Source organism: Halichoerus grypus, chromosome 4 (genome assembly GCF_964656455.1).
Source record: "Halichoerus grypus chromosome 4, mHalGry1.hap1.1, whole genome shotgun sequence".
NCBI lineage: Eukaryota > Metazoa > Chordata > Mammalia > Carnivora > Phocidae > Halichoerus > Halichoerus grypus.
Genome location: NC_135715.1, coordinates 125,717,143 through 125,743,251, shown reverse-complemented (window position 1 = coordinate 125,743,251; position 26,109 = coordinate 125,717,143). Strand labels below are relative to the sequence as shown.

The following is a 26,109-nucleotide window of genomic DNA, read 5'->3' as shown; positions in this document are numbered from 1 at the left end:
AGCATAGGTGCCCGAGAAGCACATCATTTGCTCACACAGCTATTTCACAGGGCAGAAGATGATGCTGTTCCTCATTCATAATCTGTTCTCTCAGGGAGGGAAAGCTTTTCCGGAAGTCCCTCGGCCCAAGGCAGACTTTCCCTCACATCTCATTGGCCAGATTTGTGTCACTGGTCCATTCTAATCTAATTATGGGCATGGGGAATGAATGTTGGGTTCTGGACTTTTTTTTGGACTAGATTATCAAGACTCATCTTCCTGGGACGAGGAGGAAACTCCTTCCTTAACACATGGAAGGGGAAGGGAAATTACCTAAGTTGAATTGGGAATTCCAAAAGAAAGAAATGCGGGCGGCCGGGGGGGGGGGGGTGCGGGGGGTTGCTCTATGTAGGCATATCATATATTTTATCTTTGCTTTCTTTTCATTACACTGAAAGATTTAATTTGCTAACAAAAGAAAATAGATGTCAAGCCAGCTCTGATCTCTGAAGAATCTGATCATATAACTCTCCTTCCCCTCTTCTCACTTGCTTTCCTAACCACCTAAATTTATTGCACAGCATGGTGCTTCGATGATGTGCTTTTTATGAGAAAGGCATTTTGGGCCCAGTACCTGCTTTGGCTTGCCGTCTAACGTGATTAAGAATGGGGAGGAATTGAATTTGAAATATTTAAGATACAAATCTGAGACAGTAGAGCAGGTCAGAAACATCTGAAGGGAATTGGATCTAAATTTTTTCATTAAAAGCCCATATAAATTGTCATATTTTATCCAATTAATAATGCAAAAAGGTAGTAGAAACAGTCAACAGAAAATAAAAAGAGCAACTTTTTGAAATACATGGTAAACATTAGACCTGCAAAAGTTGACCCAGGAAAGTAGGATTTGAAATAACTAATGGCTAGAAAAACAAAATACAATCAGTAAATAAAAGCAAACAAAATAACTTCATGGTGTCTGTAATTGATGACTCAAATCTTTTTTTTTTTAAGATTTTATTTATTTATTTGACGGAGAGAGACACAGCGAGAGAGGGAACATAAGCAGGGGGAGTGGGAGAGGGAGAAGCAGGCTTCCCGCAGAGCAGGGAGCCCCGTGCGGGGCTCGATCCCAGGACCCTGGGACCATGACCTGAGCTGAAGGCAGACGCTTAACGACTGAGCCACCCAGGCGTCCTGATGACTCAAATCTTTGTTGTTAAATCTCCGGGGGGGGGGGGGAATTAATCTACGCGGTAATGATTTTCTGAAGATGAAAGTGGTTTGACTGTACTGAAAAGAAAATCTAGAACCCAGTATCAGTGGCGTCTTATAAACCTGGCAATCCCACACTCCCCACCCGCTTCCTTACTGACGCTGCTGGTAGACTCTGTCATGTGTCTCCCTTCCCCAAGCCCCCAGCATCCCCTCAGCTGACAAGCTGGCTTCCTATTTTAATGACAAAAGAGAGGCCCTCAGAAGAGACTATCCTCCATTCCCACCAGCCCCTCTGAGCACTCACCTGCATTTGCCCCTCCCAGGGCGCTAGGTGAACTTTTCTGGCACCTGCTGGAAGCCAGATCCTCCTGTGGGCACTGATCCCACCCCTTTTGCTTTGCATAGAAATAAGGCTCCAGCTATTTCTCCTGCTCTCTGCATCATCATTTTCTCCTCTCTATCTGATTGTGCTGTAACCTCTCACGAAAGGAAAGGAAAAGAGGGGGAGGGGTGGAGAGGAAAATCCTCCCTGGATCCCACATCCCTGCCAACCTCCCAGTCCTTCTCCCTGCTCTCTTTACCACAAAACTCCTCAAAGAACTTTGTCTTATCTCTGTCTACAGTTCCTCTCCCCATTCTTTCTTAAACCCACTGGAATAAGGCTTACCCCCACTGGCCACTGAAACAGCTCAGTTCTCCTCAAGGTCCCTGACCTGTGTGTTACTAAATCCAAAGCCCAGTTCTCCATTTGAGTCTCACTGTCCTGTCTGTTGGTCTTTCTTCTTTACCATCTCCCCCTGGGTTTCTGCTCTTCTCCCAGTGTTCCTTCTACCTCACCACATGCCCCCTCCATTCTCCTTAAGAAGTTTCTCTTCATGTCTGACTTCTAACCTTGAAACCACCAGGGCTCCATTCTGGAACTTCTTCCTTCCTTCTTCTTTCATTCCACTGGGTGATTTCATGCGCTCCCATGGCCTTAAACACTATCTATAACGTGACAGTGCCCCAGTCGTCAGACCAGACCTCTTTCCGAAATTCTACATGTATATTTGAGTAGGTAGGCATCTCCATTTGGATGTTACTGGCATCTCAAAGCAACATCTCCCCAAAGTCCTGCCAAACCTATTCCTCCCTTAGAGCACCTTGTCTCAGCATATAGCAATTCCATTTCTCTAGTCTCTGAGCCCAAGATCCATGCAGCTCTTCTCAACTCCACAGACTCGTTTATACTCAACATCTAGTTGGGTCAGCAAAATCCTATCACTTCTACTTTCATGTTCTTTTAAAATTTGACCCTATCTCACCACCTCCACTGCTACCCCCAGTCCCAGATGCCCATCACCTTTCACCTGAATTCTTGCAAAAAATCTCCCTATTTCTTTAACTTTTCTCATCACAACAGGCAAGGTTACCGAGGGAACCAGAATTCTAAAATGACTCCCCAGGGACGCCTGGGTGGTTCAGTTGATTAAGTGGTTAAGCATCTGACTTCAGCTCAGGTCATGATCTCAGGGTCCTGGGATCAAGCCCCACACTGGACTTTACAGGGACTCTGCTTGTCCCTCTCCCTCTGCCCCTCCCCCCAATCATGCTCTCTCTCTCTCTCTCTCTTTCTCTCTCTCAAATAAATAAAATCTTTAAAATAAAATAAAATGACTCCCCAAATTTCCTCCCTTCCCCCATGTACAATCTCTGAGGTCGTGAATATGATGGATTTAATTCTGGTGATTAAGTTGTGTTCTGTGGCACAGGCCACTTCAAGAAAGGGAGATTACCCGGCTGGGCCTGACCTGATCACATGAGCCCTTTAAAAAAAAAAAAAAGCAGAGTTTTTCTGGCGGCTCACAGAAGGGGTAGTCAGAGATTGGAGGCACAAAAAAAGATTTTTCACACCATTGCTGATTTGGAGGGGCCCACGTGACAAGGGATGTGAGAGGCCTCTCGGAAGTGAGAGTAGTCCTTGGCTGGTAGCCAGCGAGGGAACGGTGACATCACTCCTACAACCGTGCAAAACTGAATTCTGCCAACAACCCGCATGAGCTGGGAAGCTGCTCCCCCCCACCATACCCTCCCCACCGCCACCCCCACCCCCAGAGCCTCCGAATGAGGGTGAGGGCTCAGTGTGGCCAATGCCTGGATTTCTGAGACCCTGGGCAGGGACTCCAGCCATGCTGGCTGGAATTCCCACCCACAGAACCCTGGGCTAATACAAAGTGCTGTATGAAACCACTGTGTTTGTGTCATTTGTGAGGCGGCAACAGAAAACTGATACAGTGACCATTTTGAAACAGAGGTCTGATCACATTCTTCTCTGACTCCCCATCTTTCAGAGTAAACACCGCAATCCTTACAATGACCCACAAGGCCCGTGTGACCCGAGCCTCACTGCCCCTCTGAGATCCTCCCCTGCTCCCTCCTCATTACCGTTCACCCATCCTGCCTCACAGGTTCCATACCTGCAGATCTTTTTGCCAGGATCCCTCTTCCCTGGGACTAACTATTGCTTGTCCCCTCACCTCCTTCGGGTCTCTGCCAAAATACCACCTTATCCTTGGGGCCTCCCCTCAGCAAATGACTGAACACAGCACTCTCCCCAAACCTGACACTCCTTTCCCCCTTCCCGGCTTTATTTTCTCCACGGCACCGATAGCTACCTAACATACGGCTTTATGTACTTACTGTTCATTCCTGGGAGTGAAAGTTTTTGTAGGAAATGTAAGCTTCCTGGGAGTAAAAGTTTTTCCTGTTTTGTTCATGTTTTTCATGTTTTATGTCTCTAGAGCCCAAGGATATTTTTTGACTAACATTTTAATGTTGCTGTAATTCCGATTATAATACTTACATTCACGATTAGGGAGTCACGTCGCCCAGGGGTAGAGCACATCCCTTTGTGGAGCACAGTGCTAGCAGCGGTCTGATGAAGACAAGTCGTCCTTCCAGCTTACTTATAACTTGTCGGGTTAGGACAAGACTGTCCAGATTAAATATTCAAATAATGATCTGAAAGTACTTGATTAATTGGCCAAACATATGGTACAGAAAATAAACCCTGAAGAAGACCAGGTCAGAGAAGTGGGTGTGCTGTAAGTAGTGAGGGGTAGACCCAGAAGCATGAGGAGGGACGGCGAGAAGATGGAGACCACAGATGTGGATTGGTGATTTGAGATGTTTGCTAATAAAGAGGGGCAGAGAAATGAGGAGCACGGTCAGGTAAATATTTTTTATGATAGCTACTCCCTGTGCGTGCTTAAGGACAGGGCAGAAGTGAGCAGTGAAAAGACACTGGACGCTGAGGGAGGAGAGATGAAAACATGTCCCTTAGGATAAAGAAGACAAAGATTGGAGACACGGGTCGGGCCTGCTTCTTCCTCCAAGTTTTGAGGAAAGGGTGGAAGCGTGGTGGGAAGGGCATAGCCCAGAAGTGGGAAGCATGGTGAGGGAAAAGCCCCTTAGGGTGGTTTTGCTATAGAGGAAGAATCACTGTATCTTTTTGTTGGGTGACTTCATACTCTTGTGAAAATGGGTACTGCAGGGCCTGAGTTATTCAGGGTTGTGTTATGTTTTACATCTAGGAAGCATGGAAAGAAAAGAAAAGAAACTTACAAGTTCTTACTTTAATGACTCCTTTTTAGGAGTTCAGGGAATAGATGATGAGTTTCTGGATGCACCATGGAAGAGAGAATGACGATGGTACAACCTCCTTTCCAGGAAGTCACAAAGTTGGCTTTTTTTTTTTTTAAGATTTATTTATTTATTTTGGAGGGGTGGGGAGGGGTAAAGGGAGAGGGACAGAGAATCCTCAAGTAAACTCCCTGCCGAGCGTGGAACCCAATGCAGGGCTCCATCCAAGGACCCTGAGATTGTGACCTGAGGCTAAATCAAGAGTCAGATGCTTGGGACGCCTGGGTGGCTCAGTCAGTTAAGCGGCTGCCTTCGGCCCGGGTCATGGTCCCAGGGCCCTGGGATCGAGTCCTGCATCGGGCTCCTTGCTCAGCAGGGAGCCTGATTCTCCCTCTCTCTCCCTCTGCTTGTGCTCTCTCTGTCAAATAAATAAAATCTTAAAAAAAAAAAAAAGAGTCAGATGCTTAACCAACTGAGCGCCCCAGGCACCTCACAAAGTTGCCGTTTTTAATAACACTCTGGAGAGAAAATTCTGGGGTTTTCTGAAAAAAATTGGTACCCTTTTGATTTTGCAGCCCTAGGACAAATTATGTTCTGATGCAACCTACCAACTGCACAAGTCCAAATGATATTACCAGCCTATCTGCCTGGATTCATTGCATTGAATTTGAACACTTCCATAATGTCTAATGTATCTATAGCAATTCACAAAAACTGCCAGCATAGCATCTACCATGTGTAATCCCCCTCCCAAATACTCAGGTTGTTCAGAAGAGTGATTATACCCACAGGTTTCGGAGCCACGCTGTCTACTTCAAGTGTAGCTTCAGTGCTGAGTAGTCACGGGACTTGAGTCCACTTACTCTCTATGCCTGTCTGCACCTCAGTTTCCTTACCTGTAAAATTAAGATGAGAATAACTTATTAAATGTGCAACTCCTGGAACGGCCCAGCACACTGGAATAATTCTGTATTTGTAGTTATGATTCTTTACGTATTTTTAACTTTTTTATTTTTTTAATAGTCCCAGAGGCAGGTACTATAATAACGCTTGTCTCACACTCTTGAAAGTTTTGCCTAGAGAATTCTGGGAAGGGCAATTTTTATGGCAGTTTTGTTTTCCGATGATCATCTTCCCTTGTATCCTGGAAGACAAACACTTATCACAGAGTAGCCTTATTGATTATGCCTATAAATCTTTCTGGAAAGTTCTTCAGCGATTCAGTATTAGAACTTTCATGGTCACCAAAGGCTGATGTCCTCTAATCAGTGTTTCTTTCTAACACAAACTAATCATTCTTAGCTTGCATGGTAACACCTTCACTTGATGTCACTACAACTACTTCTGAGTATTTTTCAAGAGAAAACAGCCCTTTACTGAAATGGCTGAATGTTTCATGGACCTGTGGGTCATTTATCCACATAGTTCATATGTTTCCACCTCTCAGCTGTTTCTCATCACCTGAGATTACACTGGTTTAATGTCAGTCAATGTCGTGGGGCATAAAAGCCTTACAAATATGAATGTCGGCCATTATTGTACCAGTCTTATTTAATCCCAGAAGAGTCCTAACAAAGGGAGAGGAAGACTATAATAGAATGAATGAATGAATGAATAAAGCACTTTCCATTTCAAAGAGGAATAAAGCAGCCCTGATACCCTGTGTGGTGCAGGCTTCCTGTGCAGGCTACATTTCCTGACTCATTCCTGAGGTCAAGGCAGAGTGAGGAGGGCAATGTAAACTGGGTTTAGATCAGGAAGTCCCTCTGGCCTTGCACTGCTTTGCCAGTGGTTGTAGTTATCTTCATCTTGACCTGAATTTTGAGGCATGAATATTCTGCCCACTTTCGCTTTCCTGCATATATATTGGAGTCTTATGCTGATATTCTTATTGTTTCAAAGCAATTAGAGTTTCAACCTCAATCTTTCAAAACCAATCTTGGGAGCAGTTGTGTTTTTGTTGTGGTTTTTTTGTTGTTGTTGTTGTTGTTGCTTACAATTCTGAGGAATGTCTACATAGTGTCGTCAAAGAAAAGCTAAGTCTGGCCACTTGTTTTTCTAAATAAAGTTTTATTGGAACACAGCCATTAAAATTACAATGTTGTCTGTGGCTGCTTTCAAGCCACAGGCAGACTGGTGTAGTGGCAACAAAGATGCGTGACCCACAAAACCTGAAACATTTACAGTCTGGCCCCTTAAGAAGAGGTGGCCAACCCCAGGTCTAGATATTGGATGCTTAGAGCCTAAAATGACCTTATTTTATAGGCAAAGTGTGTAAGTCTTTATACTGTTAAAGTATAGTGGTGTGACAAATACAAAAATCACACCCGGTGTTTCAGAAGAGGGATTTACTCTAAAAATTGGTTGCACGGACTAAAGAGCAAAAGAGAAATTCTAAAGTAACCCAGAGAGAGAAGCTGCAGGAATAGTTTACGTTTAGGGTTAGGAACAAAGGGAAGAAGAAGGACACAGAAGATCTGGGCTCAAAACTGAAGGGTATGAGGCACCCAGCTGCTTCTGACACCGCTGGGAAGCATGACAAGGCAGGTTTGGGCATTCCAGGGGACCCAGAGGTTGGGCCACGAGACAGTGTATCTTTTTGTTGGGTGACTTCATACTCCTGTGAAAATGGGTACTGCTCATGGGCACATGCTCATGGGATCAGCCAGAAAAAGAAAGTTCTTCTTCTTCTCCTACTGGCCAATCCTCTAACTAGACCCATCTGACCAGTGCATTGCTCTTCCTACTACCACCATCACTTGGAGTTCACAATGCTCGTATTTGGAACCGTGTTCCTGTTTGTGTTCCTCTGTTAGTATTATCTGGCTTTTATTTTTTCATTCAACAAATACTCAGGGACTGTTTTTATATGCTGAGCACTGTTCTAGGCTGTGGTGATATAACAGTAAACGAAACCAAACACAACAAAATCAGTGCCCCTATGGAGTTTACATTCAATCAAAGGAGGCAAACAGTAAACAAGATAAAGAAGTAAGATATATGGTATGATAGATGGTATGACTGTTAAGGAAAAAAAAATAAAGCAAGAAGGGCAATAGAGAATGCCATGGGGAGATCAGGTCTTAAAAAAAGACCTGGAGGAGGTAAGGAAAGCAAGCCTTGGGTATATTCGAGGTCAAGAACATTCCAGGAGGAGAGTACAGCAAATTCAAAGTCCCTGAGGCCGCAGTGGGCAGAGTGTGTCTAGTGAACAGCCAGGAGGCCATTGCGGATAGAGAGGAGTGATATGAGGGGAAGAGGAGGAGGTGAGGCTGGAGTCATGACAGCCAGCCTCCCACTAAGTTGTTCCTTTTATCCCAAACTGTTGCTATTCTGGGAGATAATGCTTTGTACCACTTGGTTGGCCTTTCAGAGTAGACTTTTGAAAATACAGTGATTCTATCTCTAACAAAAGTTTGGTCATCTGCCACTCTGATCTTACAAGTAAATGCATGGAGGATGCAGTCCCAGGTTCCCTAGGCTCTGGCTCTGTGGTCAGGCATTTATCGGATGTCACTTGGTGTACCTGGGATGTTTCTCTTCTTGAGGTGAATCTGGCAATTGTGATTATAGTCTAACGCCTCCTGTGTCAGTAATCGGAAAAATGTCGTTCTTCACAAATCCTCTAAGTCCACCAAGTTCCATGTTTTCCCTCCATGCTACAAACTGCTGACTCCAGCTCTGGACGGGAGGGAGGTCATGAGACCGGTAGAAGGGAGAAAGAGCGGCTCATTAGCACTTAGCGAATGACTAGGTTGTTATCCTAGATGCTTTCTCGATGTGTTGCTCTTATGCTGTCTTATTTGGATCATCTGGGATATGAACATCATGAAACTTATTATTTTAACCATTATTTTATTGCAGGTAAAGTCCTAATCTCAGCACCACTGCTCAGTCCTTGAGAGGAGAGACTCCTCTATTCATGTTTGTATCCTGATTGCCTAGCACACGCTTGGAACAAAATAACAATAAATAGTGTAACATATCTGGAGAGCTTCCTAAATTCTACGTCCCAAGCTAAGCATTTTACGTCCATTATCCCACTTAACCATGGCAAGTCCCCATGGGCTACATAATGCTATATTCTGGTTTTATGGATTAAAAAGCTGAGGTTTGGAAAGATTCAGAAATTTTCCCAAGGCCTCAGTGCAAGAATTAGACCTAGGCTGAAATCCAGGCTCTCCGATTTCAAAGCCACCGAGGACCCAACACTTTATTGGTATCTGTTGGATCAATTCAGATGGGTGGTAGCCTGCCTGCATATGCTACTGGATAATACAGGGTATGAAGTGCCTTCCAATCAATTTCTTCTTCTGCCTTCTTGATTTTGCTTCCTCTGTCCCTATGTCAAGGCTGCTATTTTGCTGTGGCAAATTCTGAAGCAACACTCGTTTCATTTCTTTAGCATCAATACAAAATGTTAACTGATTACCATATGGAACCCAAGAGCTCTATAACCAGGTATCTTTTTCCTGTGTTTAACAACTTAATAAGTTTATGAGCTTAAAGAGCACATTTCTTTTTAGTTGCATTTCATTAGCCATTTATTTACCAAAACAATTTATCTTTGTGAAGTAGAAATATTATATATCATAGCCCAATACAGACAAAAAGTTTATTATTAATGTATACAAAATATTCTAATTATTCTGTAATCATAAAGTAACAAGTGGTCAAGGCAAGACGATTCCATGGAACCACACTACATCCTTACTTGGATCTTATAATTTTGGAAATACTTTTATTCAGAAATGATTTGGTCCTACAACAAGGATGCATTGAGAGGGGCGCCTGGGTGGCTCAGTCGTTAAGTGTCTGCTTTCGGCTCAGGTCATGGTCCCGAGGTCCTGGGATCGAGCCCCACACCAGGCTCCCTGCTCCGTGGGGAGCCTGCTTCTCCCTCTCCCACTCCCCCTGCTTGTGTTCACTCTCTCGCTCTGTCTCTGTCAAATAAATAAGCAAAATCTTAAAAAAAAAAATGCATTGAGATACCATTCACTTTGATAAGAATTTCTTATTAGGTTGAGTCATTTTAAATACTGCTATTCTACAATTTTTGACTGATAAAAATGACATTTTCATATGGTCCAACCCAATAGCTGTTCTCACCAAAAAAATAAATCTAAAGTTGTTAACCTTTTTTTTTGATTTTGAAATTCAAGAAGACGTGAATCTAAGAGTTTCTATAAAAGCTGATGGGTAACATATGATTAACTGCTTTACTTGGCTAGCATAATGCTTTGAACCGATAAGTCAAATGAACTACGTGTCCCAGGCCCACCAGGAAAACCACACAAGCAGGCAAAGACCTTTATCTGTCGCCACAGCAGTGCCCTGTCAGCAAGGAGACAAGGGGAAAGACACATGAGCGTGTCCTGTAAGCGTTTGACAGAATAGGTTGTAACTTGGCAACAAACTAGGAACTTGCTAAAGGTCAAAACCTGGACTTGGCACTCACGTTTTACAGAACTCACTTATCTAGATGTTTCAAATGTATCTTCCAATGTGCACTGCTTATCAAATGGCAAGGCAAAAAAACAGGGAACATTTGTTGCTTGATTTGCTCCAATTCAGCAGCGCTGTTCTGGCACTGGGTAGCCAGGAGGTGGAAAGCAGCTCGCGGGGTCATCTTTAAGTGGCTGAGCGAGCCTGACACAAACGAGAGGCGGCCCGGGCCTTCACAGATGTCCTGGGCCATAGCAGGAGTGTGGCATCAGGGTTGATATCTGGGACATCAGCAGATGGATTAAAATTATCCTGGGCCCATTATGAGCAAACATGGTAGGAGCCCAAACATGGTAGACATGATGGGTCTAGGAACGCTATGGCCTGAGGAGAGAATGAGCTCAGCATTGTCTGAGACAGGGGAGAGGTTAAGTGCTCAGTGAGTCATGCATCATGAAATGTGAAGGGTGGCGCCCTGGGCAGCGGGTGACGTCACAGGGAATTTTGCCTCAATTATTTTAATATTCCAGATTTAAGTGTGTTATCCTAAAAAACCAGGGCAAATACCCTTACATGGGATAACATTTAAATGAGAGAACACTGTACGAGTCATCTGTTATAAGTACTCGGTTAATTCTCTCCTTACAAAATCAAGAGGCAGTGAAAGATATGTCTGTTTTGTTAGATATATACGTTTTAGGTTGTTCAGGCTGCATTAACAAAAACACCATAGACAGGGTGGCTCAAACAACAAGTGTCTATTTCTCACAGTTTTGGAGGCTGGGAAGACTCAGGCACTGGCAGATTATGTGTCTAGTGTCTAGTGAGGGCCTGTTGCCTGTGTCCTCACATGGAAGGGACAAGAGAGTCCTCTGGGCACTAAGTTATAAGGGTACTCATGAGAGCTCTACCCCCATGTCCTAATCACCTCCCAAAAGCCCCATCTCCTAATGCCATCACACTGGGGATTAGGATTTCAACATACAAATTGTGGAGGACAGAAACATTTAGTTCATTGCAATGTAAGTGTGTGTGCGTGTGTATGTATACATTGTTCATATACAATGGTCTATCTAGACATCTATATCAGCAGGTAATATAGGACTCTGAAGGTCTATAACCATTTATACCTTGAGTTGTACTAATTTTAGAATGTCTTTTGTGTCCATTTTAGGCTAATAGCTCTTGATAGCAGGGTATATCTCCTCAACAGTATTTTTCAAATAGTACTTACTTTATAGCTATTTGATGTATCAAAGAACAATTGGATGAATACAAACAATTGAGGGTATTTAGTGAATAAATTTACAGATCTGTAGAGTTTCAAATATTTTCTGTAGCGCGGGGCTTTACTTCTTGTTTGAAAGTTGGCAAGTTCAAGGGCTGGTTTTACCCATTTGCTCTATCTCTGCTAACAAATACAAATATCTTGCTAATTTTCCAGGGTGAAATGCAGGCCCAAATTGAAAAAACAAACAAACGGTTTTGTTTTGTTTTTTAATCTTTAACTTCTTTAGCAAACTAGGCTTAAACAAAATCAATAAAGTGTAACAGTTTTATCTATTGAAACTGAAAGTTTTGTAGGCAGACCCAAGGCTATGTTATAAGATAAGATCCAGAGAAATAAAATCTTGAGAACATCTTTTGAAAGAGCATTTCCTGTGAGAGAATTCTCTTTCCACAGACTGTAAAAAATTAACAAGAGAAGCTGCTACTGGCTTTTCAATCCCCAGAAGAGTAAGAACAGTTATAGAAAAGTTAGGATGGTACCTGATTTTATGAGTGTATGCTTGCAAGTATGTGGAAAGAATAGAGTATATGGAAGAACTCTTTAGGCTGTTTGTCATCAGCGGAGGGTCTGTGGTTGGGGAATCACAATGACTTCATTAGGCTCGTAGAATGCTATCCCGCATCATACCTACTATGACATAGATCCGTGCTAGGTACTAAATTGATGAAAGATAAACAAACAACCCAAGGCCCTTTCATCAATGAGTATTTGGCCTAGCTCAGTCCACCACACTGGTAGGCATGGAAAAATAGTTACTGCCCAGAAGTTATTAATTACGAAAGCCAAATGAGTAGTGTGGGGGCAAAAATCAGAGGAGGCAACACTGAAGTCTAGATGAGAGAGGACGGAGTTGGCAGGACTGTGGAGGACTCTGACAGTCCGGGAAGCGGTTGGAGACACTGCAGAGAAGAGGCTTGGGACAAACCGCAAGACAGAAAAGCCAAAGAAGGGGCGCCTGGGTGGCTCAGTCGTTAAGTGTCTGCCTTCGGCTCAGGTCATGATCCCAGCGTCCTGGGATCGAGCCCTGCATCAGGCTCCCTGCTCCACGGGAAGCCTGCTTCTCCCTCTCCCTCTCCCCCTGCTTGTGTTCCCTCTCTCGCTGTGTCTCTCTCTGTCAAATAAATAAATAAAATCTTTAAAAAAAGAAAAAGAAAAAGAAAAGCCAAAGAAGGCTTACTGGGTCCCGTAGGCAATCAGTGTGAGTGGGTTAGAGGGTTCATGCATGGAGTGAGTGGAAATGAGGCTGGAGAGGCTCATGCCAGACTGTGGAGCCATGAGTGCCACACTGAGGAGTTGGAATCTTTCCGTAGGCAATGGCGAATCCAGGGAGGCTTTTGAGGAAAAGGTCACCGGGATGAAAGTGGCATTTTGGAAAAATCATTCCAGGGGTGGTACAGTGGGGGCATTGGACTGGGGAGAGACTAAGGGCAGGATACCCGGAAGAACGATTTCACAGGAAGAATCAACAGGGTTAACTAGATGCAGGTGGTAGTAAGAGAGAGGGAGACATCAAAAATGATTTTCAGACTTTGAATATGGGTTTCCAGTGACAGAATCTAAAACCACACAAATTGCCTAGGGAAAATTATTTGGGAAGGAAGACGATTATTTTAGACAAGGTAAGTCTAGGGTTAGTATGGGACAAGCCAACTAAGAAGGCCCAACACAGCACTAGAAATGTGAGTTTGGGGTGTGGAAGGCTAAGGTAATGAGTATATGGTTTGTCATGTATTTAAATGGAAAATATGCCTGAAGCCCAGGAAGTCACATTCTCTGGAGTCCTGTAGAAGGAAAAATGGAGAGAGAAAAGAGCAAAAAGCTGAAGATTGAATATCAGGGCATTTCTGCCTTGGAGGTCAATAGAGAAAAATGAAGTCAAAGAAGGAGATGGAAAATGAATGGTCAGAGGTTAGGAGGAGAAGTGAGGTGTCACTGAATCCATGGGAGGGTTTCATAAAAACCTCCCCCAAGTTCAAGGAAAAGTCACCATAGAAACAAAGATCAATGAATTAGGCGATCACCCTGTCTTAAAGGTCCGTGCAAAGCAAGAGAGCTTGGAAAGGAACCTTCAGGCCTCAAAGCAGGACAGCCTAGCCTTGTGCCGTCTACTACATGACCACCTATAGCTACTGACCGGGAGTGTGCCTAGTCAAATTGGGACATGCTGTAATCATAGACGACATACTGGATTTCAAAGACGTAGTATAAAAACAAAGAATGTGAAAGATCTCATTAATAAAATTTAAATATTGATTCCATGTTGAAATGATAATATTTTGAATATATTGGGCTAAATAAAATATGCTACTAAAATTATTTTCACCTTACAAATCTTTAAATATGGCTACTAGAAAATGGACTCACATTAATATTTCCATTGGATTTTGCGGATCTAGACCTTTGTAAGGAAGCTCACTAATACAAGCACTGATATAGCTCAGGGAGACGCACCACTCACATATGTGCTTTAACAGTTAAGTGCATTTCTACTCCATCCATTCAGCCTGAAATCTTTTAGAATGTGTTTTGCATTTTGTGAGTGTAATTCCTATAGTTTGTGACCAGTGTATATTGCAGTGATCCATTTGTTTATTTTATCCCAAACTTAGGTTATTCCATCTTACTGAACATTTGGCTGTTTTTTAATCAACAGATGATGGTGCAGCTGACAGCCGCAGAACTTACACTCTAACTGATTATTTAAAAAATACTTTTAGGATGAAATTCTACTCCCTGCGTTGGATTTCAGGTAAGGACTTTTTTGGGGAGGGGACAGATTTTTATGCTTGTGCTCCTTCTAGTTAGGTTGTGGGGCACCTTTGTTTTGTTAAACCATACGGGAAAGTATTTTTCTCTACTTACAGGTACAAAGGAAAATAAACCATAGTATTTCTTTGTTGCGGATTATAAAAAGTTAAAAGTGAATTGAAACTTTGACAATAATGATGGGATAATGAATGCATGCTAATGTAATATTCATCACTTAATGTTTTTCCAACTTAGAAATGCTTATTTAGTACTTGTGTGAGCTTAAACCTTAAGTTTTTTTCTGTATCATTTTTAGCTTATGAAGACTTTTAATCACAACTTGAAATACTGATCCAGCCATTTTCTTTCTTTAGATCAGGAATACCTCTACAAACAAGAAAATAATATCTTGCTATTCAATGCTGAATACGGAAACAGCTCCATTTTCTTGGAAAACAGTACATTTGTATGTTTGATTGCATAATTCATGTATATGCTAAGGAAATTCTGAGGATTTTTTTTCATAACCTTTCAAATCATGAGTACTATCATTTCTCATCCTGTTGAACTCTCTCTGCAGCATATGACACAGTGGATCTTTCTCTCCTTCTTGGAATGCTCCCTGCCTTGACTACCTTTTAGTCTCCCTTGATGATTCCTCCTCCTCTGCCCATACTCCTAAGCGTAAGTGCCCCTCAGGGCTCTGTCTTCCCTTGCTGGCTTCTCTCCGCAGTTTGCCTGTTCTCCTTCAGTGGATTTCATGCACTCACAGCAACAGGGCTCTCCTGTCTGGCCTTGATTCTCAAATGCACACTTTCAACACTAACCTCCTGCCAAAAGGAGATCAAAATCTCTTTCTAATAGCTTGCTTGCTCCTGGCCCACCCATGGCCTGCAGGTATTTTAAACTCAGTATCCCAAGCCCAGCTAGTTATTTCCCCTTCGCTCTCCTAGCAAACCGAAAGCACTCCATTCCTCTTCCTGAGTTCCCAATCTTGGTAAAGTATGTTCCCCTCCAAGTCACTTGGGCTAAAAAGTGAAATTCTACTCCTTGAATCCTCAGAATCCTCCTTGATTCCTCTGCCATCCCTCATATTTAGTTATTCAACAAACCCTATCACTTCTCCCTCTGCAATGTTGTGTCCCTCGGATTTCTATTTCCGCTGTAGAGTCCTGGTTCAAGGCCTTTTTAATCTGTGTTAGTACTCTAGTACTTGTGTCCCTATCTCCATTCTGTAGAGGAGACCACTGGGTTGCCCAGGTCCAGGGCTGATGCAACCCCTCTCATCTCATGTCTGCCACCGTGTCCCAGAGCATCTTTGTAAAGACAGATAAGATTCTATCACATCCATGTTCAAAAAGTGGATTAAAGTTCCACTTCTTATATTTCAGTCCCAGCTATTTTTCTAATTTTTATGTCCTCTTTTATATGCTGTCTGATGTACCCTATACTGTACTCAGGTTACGCCAAACCTCTGGATACACATGCCCTTTCCTACATCTGGTTTTTCGCTCATGCTCTTCCCCCTCTCTCTCTTCCTGATCCCTACCCTCATGGCCATCTTTCCTTGCTTAGATTTAATTCTTCCCTCCCTGGTTCTCTAACCCTGATCACCATACACCTTGCATCATGGTCATTTGTGTGGGGGAATGTGACATTTCTGGCAGCTCCCAAGGCATGAGCCACCTGTCTGTTTAGAACCATACCCTCTACATAGTAAGTGCTCAATAATGACCGTTAAATGAAATTGTTCAATTGTTCTTTTTTCTACTTGCTTGACAGGAGGAATTTGAACACTCTATCAATGATTATTCGGTATCTCCTGATGGACAGTTTATTCTCTTAGAGTACAACTATGTGAAGGTAAAAGAAATGCTATCTTACTGTGACATTTAAAGAATCCTATGAGTTACTTTATAACTGATTTCAAGTCCACAAATATTTAAGATTGACACCTAAGTACAAGTGACTCTTAACAACAAACTGAGGGTTGATGGAGGGAAGTGGGTGGGGGATGGGTTAGATGGGGGATGGGCATTAAGGAGGGCACTTGTGATGAGCACTGGGTGTTGTATGTAGGTGACGAATCACTAAATTCTACTCCAGGAACCAATATTGCACTATATGCTAACTAACAGAATTTAAATTAAAAAAAAAAAAAAAGATTGACACCTAGGTAATATAATAGGCACTAAAAACTCATTAGTACAGCATCAAAAGAAGAAATAGCCATTCTCATTCATAAAAGGTAGGTCCAACAACTGTTTTAAAAGAAATTCATTTTTAGTGTTTTCAAATGCTAAAAAGTGTAAGTAATATAGATACTAAAAGCATAAGTTAATAAAAGAAAACTTACAATTTAAAAGCAAGCTTACATGTCTGACTTGCACAGCCAGTAATAGAACCCCTTATTTCCTTTGTCTCAGCTTTACATAAAATAAAACTCTCAATAAGTATTTGCCTTAAAAAGAGTTATACTTCTTATCCTCCAGAAGAGACTCTGCAAGGTGACTCAGACCACCTCACAACCTTTGGGTCCTACCATATACAAACCATTCTCAAGGGGGACCCTCAGCCCAACATCAGATTCTCACACCTCAGGAAAGCTTAATCCCATATCCTCTTCATGGTTAGGCTGGCTGCAAAGCGCCAGCAGCTTTAACTGTAGCTTTTTAATTATTCCTGGATTTGACAACAGTTGTCAAGTATAGGAAGTTTTGAGACTTGTAGGAAACATTAAAACCCTGTAGGGATATTCTGCATTGAAAACAAAATATAAAGCTGGGGATCCCCACCTCTGCCTTTTTATTCTAGAATAAATAACAAATACTGAGGGGCCTTATCTCGCACCCCAACACTTCTATACTCAGGCCAAGCAAACCATCTCCTACTCCATTTCCCGTTTCAGTGTGGTGACTTTCAATCACAATATTTACCCTGGATTCACTGTGTCTAGCTCCATTTCCTGGACACGAAGACTCTCTGACTCTATTCTACTAAACCTATCAGCTAGGAGCCAGTCCGAATCCTAGGCCAACTTTAACACATCTGTTCCCAATTAATGGATTGTTTATTTAATTCAGTGGTTTTTATTGCTGTCTCGAGATTAAAATCACTTGATTAGCTTTTAAAAATTCCCAGTGGCCAGGTCCAATCCCCAGATTAATAAATTATAGCCTCTGGAATGAGGCTGACATCATTTTTTTTTTAATGGGTAGATTGTTTGAATGATCAACCCGGGTTGAGAACCACTGAATAATAATTTCCCATGTTCAGGACAAACTTAGAAAGACGATGAGGTTAAGGTAGAAACAGAAAGGTAAATACCAGCTCAATTTACTCTTTGGCCAAGTTCAGTAGATGTCATATGGTGTTTATTAATGGATGGTTTCACTGGTAGACAGTAGTTGGACAGCCATCATTGGTAATTTGTATTTGTGGTGGCACTGGAGTTTCCATGCACATTTAACTGCTTTTGCTGTTTTCGTGCTATTCCGTCATCCCACCGCCGTCCATGCTTTTCAGACAGTACCCATAGTGCTCCTTTTAAAACTTAAGTTAGGTTGTGTCATGCCTATGCCTTACCCCTCATGATCAGTGGTTCCCCATCACTTTCAGAATAAAACAGACTCTAACCACAGCATCGTCAGAAGCCTGTGTGATTGGACCTCAGTCCGCCCTTGCTAACCCATCATCTATTACCCTCTCTGGACTCACCGTGCTTGGCCTGTGCTTCTCACCCCTGCCTGAACCTTGCAGTTACCTATGGAGGTTTTTAAAAATGCAGATGCCTGCAGCCTACCCCACACCAACTAGTTCAGTGCAGTGATGGGGGGGCGGGGGCAGGCATGGGCTCCCCCCATGATTTAAGGACTCCCAGGTGATTCAGTGATCCAAGAATCTCTAGGGGCACCACTCTTTAGTTTTCTCAAGCATCGTTCATTCCCATCTGAGGGCCAAAGTATTTGCTATTGCTTCCTCCTGGAACCTTCTTCCCCTGTTTATCTAACGGGTTCGCTTTTTAGTAATTCAGGTATAGGCTTTCTCAGATTGCTTTACCTAACTTTGCACCCTGCCACTCTGTTCTCCCACACTCCACCATTCACTCTCTATCACATTAGCTTATTTTAGTCTCTTCATATCTTTGATTGCAGACAATCTTCTATTTTCTTCTATTTTACTTCTTAGAGGATTTTCTGTACAGCATACATGTGCAACTTACAATAATTTCTACTCATTGCCTAATGCTCCAGAATTAATCATAGTTGCATCATCTTTCACATGCCTACAATATTCCAGTTGACTTATCAGTTCTCAATAAACCTATCCAGAACAAAGAAAAGTCTAGTCTTACTCTATTTCCTTGGAGGTCTACTGTGCAAAGTTCTTTAGATTCTACTCCATGGCTTTTCCATGACAGAGTTAGTGCATTCAGAAAGAGCAATATTACTTCTACGTTGTGGCTACAAACAAGTAAGTGAGCACGTGAGTGAAAACATAAATAAGGACCCTCCAGCCTGGTATGGATGTTCGCCCAGCACGTCCATTCACTGCTGAATGCCCCAGAGATAATGGTTGCATCAACTGTGACATGTGGACAATATTCTAGGGCCCTCCTTAGCAATTCACATATATTCTCACGAACCTCTCATGAGACTGTTGCTGACATTAGCCCATTTTCCTAGAAAGAAAATTAAAGCTTAGAAAGAAACTTGCCTGATATTAACACAGTGAAGACTTGTCTTGGTCTATTTAAGCTGCTACAACAGAGTCCCATAGACTGAGTGGGTTACTAACACATTTATTTCTCAGAGTTCTGGAAGCTAAGAAAGAAATCCAAGATCAAAGTGCTAGCAGATTCAGTGTCTGGTGACATCCCGCTTCATGGAACATAGTTGAACCTTCTTCTCCATGTCCTCAAATGGAGGAAGGGGTGTGGAGTATTTTTGGAGTCTCTTTTATAAAGGAACTAATCCCATTCATGAGAGCCGCACCCTCATGAGCTAGTTACCTCCCAAAGGCTCTACCTGCAATACCATCACATTGGGGGTTAGGATTTCAACATATGAATGGTGGGGGGCGGGCAGCATACATTCAGTGTATAGCCAGACTTGAATCCAGGTTAGAAGACTCCAAAGCCTGTGCTCTTAAACATAATCTTTCCCAACTTTGTGCTTCAGTGTCTCTCTGCTATGCTTTTTTAACCCCTTCCCCATGTGGCAGTTCTCTGCTTTGAGACTCAGTCTAACAATCAGCTTTTCTGTAGACCTTTCTCCCTCCCCAAGGCCTCATTTATGATTCCTGCCTCTCCCCACTTACCTTTGTTATATGTCTTGTGATTCTTTTCTTGTATTTACTTGCCCATATCCCCATTCGACTATGAGCTCCTCAAAGAGAGTGAGAGTGAGCCTGTCTTATCCAGTAATGCCTGACAGAGGATAGTTGCCAGAGTTTCTAACCTAAATAGATGGATGAGTCTGTTTCAAAAGATGAAGTGAACATACCAAACATCCTTTTATAACTCATGATGGTTCTGTTGTCCTGAGTGATCTCAAATCTTCTCAAACATCTTAATATTTTTCGCCTGCCGCACACCTTTTGGCTCTTACAAGTAGAGCATTCAGAGGTTTCCCAGAAACAAGCATGGATTGTGTGAAAATAATCCAGGATTAAAAAAAAAATGTATGACTTGCAAAAAGTAAGGCTTTAATACATAATTATTGACATGAGAGAATAAGGATGATAAATGATAAGTGGGAAATACTCTTCAAGGTTAGAACCTCTGGCTTGTGTCTCAGCTCTGTCATACACAAGCTGGGTACCTTGGCTACCCATTTCATCTACTTCATTTTCATGGGTAAAATTTATTTTTTATGTTAGTTTGGTTTATTTCTTGAACAGAGACTATGTGGCTTACTCTAGACAAGACTTCATAGATTTAAAGACACAATTTCTTACATCTAGGATTATGGTAGGGAAGACAGACATGAAGACATGTCATTTCTTTTAAAATATCTTTAATGTATAAATGCATCCACATATAAACATAATTTTTCATAAATGCAAATCTGTGTGTGTGTGTATATATATATGTACATATATATATATATAATCTTCAGTCTTATCTTTTTTCCCTCTTATGCCTGGCTCCCTACTCCTCACCCCCCCCCTTTTCCCTAAGTATCACATGTTAAGAACCTAGTATATATCTCTCCATATTTAAAATTTTCCCCCTTATTCAAATAATTCTATGAAGATATTCTTTTAGTCATTGCTTATTCTATAAAAAATAAAATCCTATTTTCCATACTTTTCTGTAATTTGCATTTCTCAATGATTCCGTGTGGAACTTCTTCCAAGTTATCTGTCATAGCTCGAATTCATTTATTTCTAAATTAATAGACTTAATTCTTTTTAGAACAGCTTTAGATTTACAGAATATAAGTGGAAAATACAGAGTTCCCACATACTCCCTCATCATCCCCCCCCACTTCTGTCCCAGTTTCCCCTATCATTAACATTTTGCATTGGTAGGGTACATTCGTTACAATTGATGAGCCATTATTGATACATTATATCCAACTAAAGTCCATAGTTCTCATTAGGTTGTTGTCTCCAACAATCCTAATGTTGTCATACATTCTATGGGTTTTGGCAAATCTATAATGTATAATGACATGTATCCACCATTCCAGTATCATGCAGTATATTTTCACTCCAGCTCTTCATCCCTCCCTTCTTCCAAACCCCTAGCAACAACTGATCTTTTGACTGTCTCCATAATTTTGCCTTTTCCAAAATGTCATATGGTTGGAATCATACAATATATAGCCTTTTCAGATTGGCTTCTCTCATGTGGAAATATGCATGTGAGGTTCCTCCATGGCTTTTTGTGATGTAATAGCTCATTTCTTTTTATTGCTAAGTAATATTCCAATGTCTGGATGGACCACAGTTTGTTTACCCATCACCTATTGAAGGACATCTTGACTCTTCTAAGTTTTGGCAATTATGAATAAAACTAAACATTTGTGTAGAGGGTTTTTGTATATGTATAAGTTTTTAGTTCATTTGGTTAAATAACAAGGAGTTTGCTGATAAAGTTATTTGGGTTTGGAGTTTCCTTTGTGCAAATGCTTTTATTTATTGATTCAGTATGTTTTTTAGATATAAGACTATGCAGATTTTCCATTTTTTCTTGTCTGAGTTTTGATAAATTGTTTTCCAAGGAATTTGTCCCTTTTTAAACTTTTAAATTTATTGGCAAAACAATGTTTATAATAGGGTCTTAAAACCTTTTAATCCCATTTTAATTGCATTTTTCATTTCTGTTATTGGTCATTCATACCTTTCCCCCCTCCCTCTTACTGCATTAGCAATTTTCAAAGAACCAGTTTGGGGCTTCGTTGATTTTTCTTTATTGTGCATTTTCTATTTGATTACTAGTTTTACTTTTATTATTTCTTCTAATTTATTTGGATTTCGTTTGCTTTTCATTTTTTAGATTCTTGAGAATATCAATGGCATATATATATATATATTTCGGTGTTAATATATATCGTCAGGGGGGTTTTTTGTTTTTTGTTTTTTGGGTGTTTTTGTTTGTTTGTTTGTTTGGCAGGTGGCTTTCAAAAAATCTGTAGCGCTTTATATTTTCATGATCAAAGTAGGAAAGTATTTCTCCACATCACCACCAGCAATAGAATTATAGATCCTTTAAAGATTTTGTCAGTAGGATGGTTGAAAAGTATAAAATTTGTATTTTCGGGGCACCTGGGTGGCTCAGTTGTTAAGCGTCTGCCTTCAGCTCAGGTCATGGTCCCAGGGTCCTGGGATTGAGCCCCGCATCGGGCTCCCTGCTCAGTGGGAAGCCTGCTTCTCCCTCCCCTGCTCCCCCCTGCTTGTGTTCCCGCTCTCGCTGTGTCTCTCTGTATCAAATAAATTAAAAAAACTTTAAAAAAATAAATAAATACATAAATAAAATTTGTATTTTCTTAGACAGGTGGACTTCCCATGCTATGGTAAATGCTAGGAGTGATGTTTGCCATGAAGCAACACATCAGCCCACTGTGACCCTGAGAAGTTTCCTTGGCAGGGGTGATGCCAGAGCGAGGTTACAGATGAGGTCCAGAGGACTTGGTACTAGATGGTCTCTAAGAATCTCTTCCTAATTCCAGAATTCTAAGGATTGGGATAGGAATTACAAGACATGATAAGATGTGAGAATTATACAATGTCATATTACTTTACATCTCATCTTGTGCTCCTATAGCAAGTGGCCAAACTATCAAGAATCACAGAAGTCTGAGATGTCTGTTTTCTTTTATAGCAATGGAGACATTCTTACACAGCTTCATATGACATCTATGACTTAGCTAAAAGGTCAGTGACTTCCTTATAAAATCTATTAAGCTTCTTTAGTGTAATAACATTTTTTAAAAAGAAATCCTACTGTGATTTATTCATTTGGTAATGTTTCCTTTTATCTTTTTTTCAGGAGGCTGGTTACAGAAGAGAAAATTCCAAACAACACACAGTGGATCACATGGTCACCAGAGGGTCATAAATTGGTTAGTGAGTCTCTTCTGTTGTCAGAAAAAAATAATGGCTCAACGCTATCACATGCAGAAGCTACGTACCCTGATACAGAGCAGACACTTAGGAAGCAAATACTTCACCATCAGAGATAGCGTTATTGCCTAAAATAGCATTTTACTAGTCTAACACAGTAAATAGGATTCCTGAAAGTTTCTGAACTACTGCTGGGGAATTCTTTATTTACTGGAAAAATGCCCATTTAACTCCTAAATTCTAATTTCTGTTGTATTCAGTTTGCTGTTTTTGCTTGTTTGTTTGTTTGTTTGTTTGGGGGGCGTATCTGCTTCCTGCTAGTTCTGTGATCTCTGTGTCCCTGTGTTCTCCCTTCATGTTCTTAGTGCTGGGAGACTGTCAGAAGTCCAAAAGAATCTGAACAGGAAGACGGGATGTTCATTTGTAGATGGAATTCTCCCTCCTGACATCGAAAGCACTCCCTCAACTCACCGCCCCCAGAAAGCAATGGGAAGCACACATTATTCTGTAGAAATGGTCAGGCTCCTGGGTCTTTGCAGGCACTCTAGCATTCAAATAGTGCTGTTTGTGAGCCGCTTCTTTTTAATATATTGAGTGTCTTTAGAATTATTTGGAAGTTATAGCTTGTACACTTATAATTTTAAAAATGTGAGGGGTGGGGTGCCTGGGTGGCTCATTCTGTTAAGCGTCTGCCTTTGGCTCAGGTCATGATCCTGGCTGGAGTCCTGGGATTGAGGCCCCCCTCCCCCACCATTAGACTACCTGCTCGGTGGGGAGCCTGCTTCTCCCTCTCCTTCTCTCCTACTCCTCCCCTTGCTTGTGCTCTCGCTCTCCAATAAATAAATAAAATCTTTAAAATATATAAATAAATAATGTGAGGGGGCTAGTAAATGACTTTATCTTGCTCAAATTGAATAGCCCAAGGTAATCATTACATTTGCATACCAATATTATATGAGGATAAAACAGTTGATAGATATCTTTTAACTCCAGGATAAGATATGTTATAACAGGTTATTACTCACCAATCTGTTTTTCAATATTTCTAGGCATATGTTTGGAACAATGATGTTTATGTTAAAAATGAACCAAATTCATCAAGTCAGAGGATCACATGGACGGGGGAAGAAAATGTAATATCCAATGGAATAACTGACTGGGTTTATGAAGGTAGAGACTTTAAAGCTTTTTCAAATTAGAAAATCTATAAGTTGTTGTTGTTTTTTTTTTAAGTAGCTAAACATTTCTCTTAAAATGGAGAAATCCAATGGCATTCAAAATAAGTTGCATTTTTTAAAATGATATCAAATCTCTTTAGCACTCACAATACCAGGTGTCTCCCAGAACAAGGATTTCCTAGCAGTAGCTAGTTTCGCCTATGTCCTCATTGTCTCTCAATGCCCCTATTGTCTTCTGTCTCCTCCTACAAAGGGCCTTTCTGTGTAGGTAGCTTTTCTGCTTTACTGGGGCATAAAAGCTTCCAGATTAACATCAGATGTTTCTCTAACGGGGCCTACCTAACCCAGAGTTACTAAGGAAAATTAAATACTCCCACAGCATTCCAAGAGCTGACAAAATATTGTCTGGAGGTTGGGGAATAGAGGGGGAAGAAAGCATCTGTTTTACAGAGGATTTGTGTTCATTTGAACTTGGACAAATCATAATTTCCTATTTTTAAAGAAGGAAAAAATAATTCGAAAGGCTTCTGGGGGAAAAATCAGCACACAAAAAAACAGAACTAAAAATATTAAAAAGGATTATTCTCTCTTTTAGGATAGAGTCTTAGAAAATATTAGAGAAACATTTTTCACGTCTATAGTTGCCAAAGTAAAAGGCATTTTTGAGGCTGTTCCAGACTGTTCACAAGGTTGCCTAATGCTTATTAAGTACTCATCCTTATTTCATCCTCTTATTTCTTCCTCATAGTTGAAAGAAAAAAAAAAGTTTTTCTTCATGACTTAATTTTGGTTCTTACCCAGTTCAAGTCAGGTTCAATTAAATGGCCTAACATTGTAACAACAACAACAACAAAAATCACTTTAAAAAAAAGATAAATCCCCACGGCCCAGAAATAATTTATAATGAAATTTACTAGCGCTCGTCACTTAGCAATTGAAAACCATCTTTAACGCTTGTTGGACGGCACAGCACAACCCGTAGGAGCCCCAAAGTGACCTGGATAAAGCCTCTTCCCAAAGCTGCAACTCGACCCCTCCTCGAAACATCTGAGTGTCTCTAGGATAAGAACACACCTAACACTATCAGTCCTTTCTCAGGTAGAGAAGAGCTGGAAAGATCTCAGTTTGCGTGTTGATGACAAACAGAAGAATGGCTTCCCAGTTCCAGTGTGGGCCTGTCTCTAAAAAACAGGACTTTGGTTCCTATGGGGAAGTTCCTATAATTGGTTTTATATATTTATGAATGATCCATACTTGGAAAGGGCACACTTGTGTCTCCATATATGAGATCCACCCTCCCATGGAGTGTCTCCACTGCAGCCATGAAGACTTGTTGAGTATAAGACTGAAAGAGTACATTTTGAGAATCCGTAGGTTCATAAGTAAAGGAAGAAACAAAGCTGCAAGGTCCAGACAGGGCCACGTGCCACATCATGGAGGGACACTCATAGAGCAGCCTACTGTCTGGGACGTGTGTCCCCTGCCCCACCCCAGGTCCCCAAATGACTTTCTCTCTCAATGTCTCAATGTTTTCACTTTGTCTTCTTTCATGATTTTCTAACTGATTATTACTTTAGTTAACAAGTGCCTTCTTTTGTAAAAATAATAATACTTTATCTCCTAGTATGAAGTTAATCACGTGACATTCACTCTTCTTTTTTTCATTTATCAAATAAGGTTTATTTTTTTTCTTTTTCAAATTTTTTTAATTATGTTATGTTACATTACATAATAGTTTTTGATGTAGTGTTCCATGATTCATTGTTTGCGTATAACACCCAGTGCTCCATTCAGTATGTGCCCTCTTTAATACCCATCACCAAGCTAACCCATCCCCCCACTCCCCTCCCCTCTAGAACCCTCAGTTTGTTTCTCAGGGTCCATAGTCTCTCATGGTTCGTCTCCCCCTCCGATTCCCCCCCTTCACTTTTCCCTTCCTGCTATCTTCTTTTTTTTTTTTTTTTTTTAACATGTAATATATTATTTGTTTCAGAGGTACAGGTCTGTGATTCAACAGTCACTCTTAAGCATGAGTATAGTTTACCTAACCCAGAGGTG

The 26,109-nt window shown here is 41.2% G+C and overlaps 1 protein-coding gene across 3 annotated transcripts in view; it reads left to right on the top strand.

Moving 5' to 3' along the window:
* Positions 1 to 26,109, top strand: part of DPP4 (dipeptidyl peptidase 4) — a 79,343-nt gene that overhangs the window by 8,662 nt on the left and 44,572 nt on the right. For 2 of the 3 annotated variants that reach the window (XM_036116752.2, XM_078070885.1), the window contains 6 exons: positions 14,208 to 14,303; positions 14,677 to 14,768; positions 16,085 to 16,165; positions 22,632 to 22,684; positions 22,800 to 22,872; positions 23,923 to 24,043. In XM_036116752.2, the coding sequence (XP_035972645.1) occupies positions 14,208 to 14,303; positions 14,677 to 14,768; positions 16,085 to 16,165; positions 22,632 to 22,684; positions 22,800 to 22,872; positions 23,923 to 24,043 (516 nt within the window). Of the gene's footprint in view, positions 1 to 14,207; positions 14,304 to 14,676; positions 14,769 to 14,882; positions 14,987 to 16,084; positions 16,166 to 22,631; positions 22,685 to 22,799; positions 22,873 to 23,922; positions 24,044 to 26,109 lie in introns of those variants that run through there. The other variant, XM_078070886.1, reaches the window with a different exon arrangement.